The 6,115-nt window shown below is 40.3% G+C and overlaps 1 protein-coding gene across 1 annotated transcript; it reads right to left on the reverse strand.

Annotated features, from left to right (window-relative positions):
• Positions 1–2,926: 2,926 nt before the first annotated feature.
• On the reverse strand, positions 2,927–4,872 carry LOC116919363. The gene is made up of 7 exons (XM_045169205.1): positions 4,754–4,872; positions 4,291–4,656; positions 4,031–4,226; positions 3,745–3,960; positions 3,552–3,683; positions 3,270–3,498; positions 2,927–3,189 (listed from the first exon to the last, which is right to left on the reverse strand). The coding sequence occupies exons 1-7, from the start codon at positions 4,870–4,872 to the stop codon at positions 2,960–2,962; spliced, it is 1,488 nt and encodes a 495-aa protein (XP_045025140.1). The 3' UTR covers positions 2,927–2,959.
• Positions 4,873–6,115: the final 1,243 nt, after the last annotated feature.

Raw genomic sequence — 6,115 nt, forward strand, 5'->3', positions numbered from 1 at the left:
ATCTATAGTCACCGATAGACCAGGTACTTGTTATCTATATTTATTTTGATATTATTCATTTAAATGTTTCATTACGTTATATATTGTAAAGATCCCAACGTCGATCGAGTATTGAGCAGCTTGATGTCGAATAATGAAAATCTATATAATGTGGTTACCACCACCAGGAATGAAATGAATGGAACTAATATCCAAAGAAATGTGACTCGTGAAGAAGCTTTTCATTTCGAATTAGATTCCAATGGTATATTCTATTAATTAATTTTGCATTACCTTGTTTATAATTTTCAATAACATAGATGTTTTAGAAGATCATAATATTGGTCTATCTGTCATGTTCATGGACGAGGACCAACTGATATCAAATTTGAATGTAACTGCACCTCCTAATCGTATTGAAACCAGAGGGGTTACTGAAGCGGATACTGCAATTTGGCATGGAGACTCCTGCTACCTTCGACACTGGCTACCTGGGGGGTCGACATTGGCTACCCCGACACTGGCTACCCGACACTGGCTACCCATAAGGCCGACACTGGGTACCCCGACACTGGCTACCCGACACCGGCTACCTATAGAGGGTGACACCGGCTACCTATAGTTGGCGACACTAGCTACCTCTTTTTTGCTACCCTGTTACATTTAACGTAAGCAAGAATCCCATGGCCTTTTGTTTCTTGCCTGCAATTACATTCCTATATCCAACATGATGACCAAATGCAAATGGCGTGTCAATTTCCTTTTTTAAAAATCAGTTTCCCCTTATTTTTACGAATGCAGTACCCTTGATTGATCATCAGGAATGATCAAGTAAGTTATTATTCCTAATTATGTTACATGTTTTGATTTTAAAGTAAATTTTTATATATAGATTGCACATAGGAAGTAAAAAACTAATATTGACTACGAGCAATCAGTCAAGACATGCCCACTGTCAAATATTTGAATGCTGGAACTTTGTTTGAATATAAGGAATAATTTTGTAAGTTGGCATTCCCAATCATGAAAAGATGTTTTGATTTTAATGCACATTTATTTTTATATAGGCTGAACATGGGAAGGTAAACATATTGACTGCGAGTAATCAGTTAAGACATGCCCACTGAAAATTATTTGAATGTAGGACCTTGATTGATTTTCAGGAATAACTGAGTAAGTTATTATTCCTAATTATTTAAAATATTTGATTTCAATGAAAATTTTAAATATAGGTTAAACATGGGAAGTAAACATATTGACTGTGAGCAATCAGTCAAGACTGAAAAAAAAAATATTTTAAGCTGTCGAAAAATGTCCTTACGGCTACGTGCGGACTCAACATTGTACTTCCGTTAACGGCTGATCTTACAATTTTGATGGAACAAGCCATCATGTCCAGCTACAAATCAAAAGGATTCCCTGAAGAACGTGACTAGCCATAGTTTGCACTTAAATCGTCAAGGGGATTTCCATCTCCGCTAAATTTATCTAACTTTAAATTGACTGAATTTATTTTAGGTGAATAAAGCCTGTCGTCGTGCTTGAATGACGATGAAATTATTTATGAACGCATGAACGCTGGATGAACGCAGTTGATTGCCTGACGAAGATGAGTGCACCGGATACCTCAATATACCCCCTTTTCATGAACGAAACCGTGTAATATGCCCCTTTACTTTTTTATGTTTATTTCGTTTAGAATTGAATTATTATCTAAGGATTTGCGGCCGTATTGACAGCATTCCGGCGTTTCACTAGTACGTCTAAGACTAAAAACCCAATGCTTTCTCCATTACGATGACGAATATCGGAATCAACGACGGATTCTCTGCGGGATTGTCATTCACTCTTCAAGGTAGAGTCTTGTGCCACCATTTTATTAAATAAATCTAATTCTTATTTTTAACTCACAATGAAATCAATCTAGGTGAATGCCTTGCGATCGAGAGAGGAACAGTCGACGTCAAGAACGAAAACAGCGATGCTTACACCCACTTGATGGATCGTCTGCTGACGGAAGTTGCGGTCATATTTGAATTCAGGACCCTTGTTAGAATATAAGGAATAATCAAGTAAGTTAACACTAGTTATCCAGAAAAAAGGTTATGATTTTAATGCATATTATTATACAGATTGCACTTGAGAAGGTAAACATACTAGTCAGTCAGAGACAATATTCTGTGTGGCATGTTTTACGCACATAGGCTTAAGACAATATCAAAACATTTTAGAATAGCAGGTAAATTGCACCATAGAATAGAAGATAATTACATGATTACAGTTACAGATTCTTCTGCGTGTTCATTACAGTGGGGACAAATTCAATCACCGTCCCTGATGTTTGAGGAACAATTGTTACATAAGAAGAAGCCACATGGATAAAACACAGTGTTCTTTGGGTTAACTTTGCAGACACTACACAATAATGCTGCTACCGGAGCAGTTCGACCACGTACATTGGGCTGGGATCGTGTTTCGCGGCCACGACCCCGTCGTCCACGGACTGTACCAGAGGGTGCAGCTTGACGGATAGCGGCTGTGTTTGGGTCCAAGCGAGGTCTGCGAGAAGGAGGAAGAATTAAATCACCACCTGGACTTAGGCTTGCAGGCGGCCGACGTCTGCGGTGGCCACGGCCTGTAGGTGCAGGCTGATTAGCGGTTTCTTCTAAAACATCAGCGCCAGTGACGTCTAAGGGACCATCCTGCTCTGTTGGAGTAGCAGGCACCGCAACATCAGCAGACACATTGGGATCAGCGTTCTCTACAGGATCGGCAGGGTAAACAGGCTCGTCTGCAACACCATTATCCAAAGAAGTTGCAGGTCTTGCTGTACCAGCTAGATACCGTCGCCTAGGTTGGACCACAGGCTCCACTGCGCCTTCGGGTTGATCTTGATGGCCTTCTTGATGTAAGGCTACTCCATCCTGTACAGGAGCGCTTAGCTAAAAAGCAGCAAAAATTGGATGTAATACGTAGAGATCTAAATGTTTTTTTTACTCAAATCAGGTTCTGTGAAATATCTTGCCCTAACGAGAAAATTGCGTATGTCTTCCGCTTTCCGATCCGACGCCAAGTACAATCTCTCATTTTCAGCAATTTGGGAATCCCTTCGACGCTGGAACGGTGTCTTTGGTTTGATGTAATCCGCCCCTTTTATCTCGTCTGCTTGATAATCCCGCATCTTTGCATTTTCGGATTCTTTGAGTGCATCTGTAATTGAAAAGTTCAATGGGTTAGTAACTAACGTTAGTTTCATAATTATGTAGTATTCTTAAGTCGAAATGTCTTACGTATAAAATCCCAGAAGTTCAAATGACTTCCTCCACAGCGTTTGTTGAACCATCTGTGCCATGCCTCCACGAGATTGTTGGTGCGGTTGGGCATTTGGAATACGCTAAATCCTTCTGGAGTAATGGTGTCGATCCAGTAGCCGTAGTAATAGTCCATAAGACGTTTGATCGCCGCCTGGATCTCGACCGATTCTCTCCTAAGATCTTCTCTGTGGGTATTTTTGATATCCTGTAAATGACAGAAATTTAAAAAAAATCACCAAATTTCTTTTTAAAGTTTACCTGGAAGCCTGCTAATATTGCATCTGCTGGTAGGAGGGCCAGAGCAATCATTTCCTTGACGATACGACAGACAGTAGGTATACTCCGGTATGCGCCCGTAAGGCCATATTTCTGGACTCTCCTCCAAATTGCCTGAAAAAGTATAAATGTTAATTTTCAAATTTAAAAAGATTTAAAGATAATTTTTATTTACCTGTCCATAATGGAACCAGCAGCCAATGCAGGTACAGCCTACAAAGGCTTGCTCGCAGGATGACTGAATGGCATTTTCGAAATCTGACATAAGTCTCTCAACGTTGAGGTACACGTCCGGATAAAGATCGTCATACACAGTCAAAATCTTGTCAAGGACAGCGTCGTAGAGCTGACGGGTCTTCTTGTTCATCAAAACGAACGCAAAAGGATATACCTGTGTAAATTTTAACGTTTACAATTCCTTTGGTAAATAATAACATAATTTTACTTTGTTTTAGTTGTACCTGCCCAAAGCGGCTTACATGAAGAGTAAAAAGCTGCTTGAAGAATAGAGGAAGACTTTTAAAAGTTCCGTCTGCTTGCAGTTCAATGGTCTGCGCAATTTCAGGGAGCAGCTTTGGTGAAATAAAGACAAACGCATCCCCTCCGTCGGCCGTTTGGACTCGCCCTTGGTAGAAAACGCCACCTTCGAATGCATCTCTGGTGGTAAATAATAATGTTTGAATTCGCTAATAATTTCCTATTTTTAAAAAAGTGTTTTTACTTGTATTCAGGATGCTCCATTATGAGTTCTTCGGCCTCATCAATAGTTGTAGGGATCCGTGGCTGCACACTACGCTTGGCCCGCTGGATGCGACGCTGCATAGCGTCGTTGTAGCTCACGATAAGGCCTGGAAACTCCCGACGAATCCGATCGAAAATTTCACGGGGTGGATCGCGAGAGACCAATGCCTCTTGGGCGCAGGCGTTTATAAAGGCTAATTGTTGTTGCAGATGTGACTCCGGTGGATGGTTGTGCGCAGAGCCATCTTTACGGAACACACCGGTTTGTCTATTTTTCCTGAGTCTAGCGTTGCAATTCCCCTTAACCTTCTTTTGATTTTTGCAGATGTAGACGATCTCGTCCAATCTGTAAATAGTTACAAGCCGTTTTTTACATTAGTATTATGTTTTACGCTTTTACACTCACATTTACAACTAAATCTATGTATTTTTACGATACTTACAGCGTCTTTTGCTTGTGGTAGATGTATCCACGTTCGGAGTTGTAGTTAACACCGGTGCGACGAGTAGCTGGAACTTCAGCAACGACAGGAAAATCTTCCTCGCCTTCTCCGTTCCACATGGTGATAATTGCTGTGATGATTGCTGTGATGACTGCTTTTTCTGTTGTAGTTGTGACTGAGACTGTGAGAAAACTAAATTTCTTTTTTCTTGTCTGTCCTTTTATACATCTAGGAACTTCATATTTCTTCATCAGTGCGACCAGTCCAGCCAATACGCAGCTATCGTATGATCCATCCGCCACGAGTTCCGGTAACCCTTATGATCCATGCGCCATTGGGTCCGGAAACTTCTCAGTTGCTCCACCCGCCATAACAATCCAGTAACCACTCTTATGATCCAACCGCCGTGTATGATCAACCCACAAACGGCCCCTGTGGGATTTTGTATGATCCTTCGAACGCTGGGTTCGCGGAACCCCTCAGTTGATCTACCCGCCACTGTGTTCGGGTGCGAATTCATATTGTTATCCTGATGTAGTATAATTTTATTTAACTGCTTTCAATTTCTTTGCTCAAAGGTTTTTTACTTTGCATACCTTTTTTGAAATTCAATTTAATTTCGCTTGCTTTTACGTTATTACTCTGCAGTTACTCACAAATAAATCAAAGGTTAAATAGTTAAATAAATTAACTTTTTATTTTTGGTGGCATGAATGTCCAAGCAAATGTTTTGTAATTTACATGTGCAAGATGTTACAAAAATGAAATTATACTATCTATTTTAAAAGAATTCGTTTGATTACATTCGCGTATATTTGCCAAACATTCGAAAAGCAATCATTTTTTTATACTTAGGTACTTAGGTAATTTTGAAGGGGTAAAAAAAGAAAAGAAAGGTAGCCAGTGTCGCCAACTATAGGTAGCAGGTGTCACCCTCTATAGGTAGCCAGTGTCGGGTAGCCAGTGTCGGGGTAGCCAGTGTCGACCCCCCAGGTAGCTAGTGTCGAAGGTAGCAGGTGTCGATTTCCCTGCAATTTCACATTCTACAGCGTGTTCAAATGGTATCCAATTTGTAGTATTAAAGGAAACGTTAAGTTTATATGTTTCATGTTTTTTCTAAAGGAACATCTACAAATGAATCATCAAGTTTTTCCTTCTCAACGATCCTTCCGTTTCCAAGAGTTGAACAAAACCAAGAAACCATTCGTCAAACGCAACGTTATAAAAGTAGGATCGGTCGCACCAGAATTTTGACAAACACACCTGAGAAAAACGCAATTGAAGAATACAACAAAAAGAAAGAAAAGGAAAACAAAAAGAAGTCGACCACATCCAAGCGCTGTTTAATTCCGGAAAAGGGAA

The sequence above is a fragment of the Daphnia magna genome, linkage group LG2 (assembly GCF_020631705.1).
Source record: "Daphnia magna isolate NIES linkage group LG2, ASM2063170v1.1, whole genome shotgun sequence".
In the NCBI taxonomy this organism is placed as follows: Eukaryota; Metazoa; Arthropoda; class Branchiopoda; order Diplostraca; family Daphniidae; genus Daphnia; species Daphnia magna.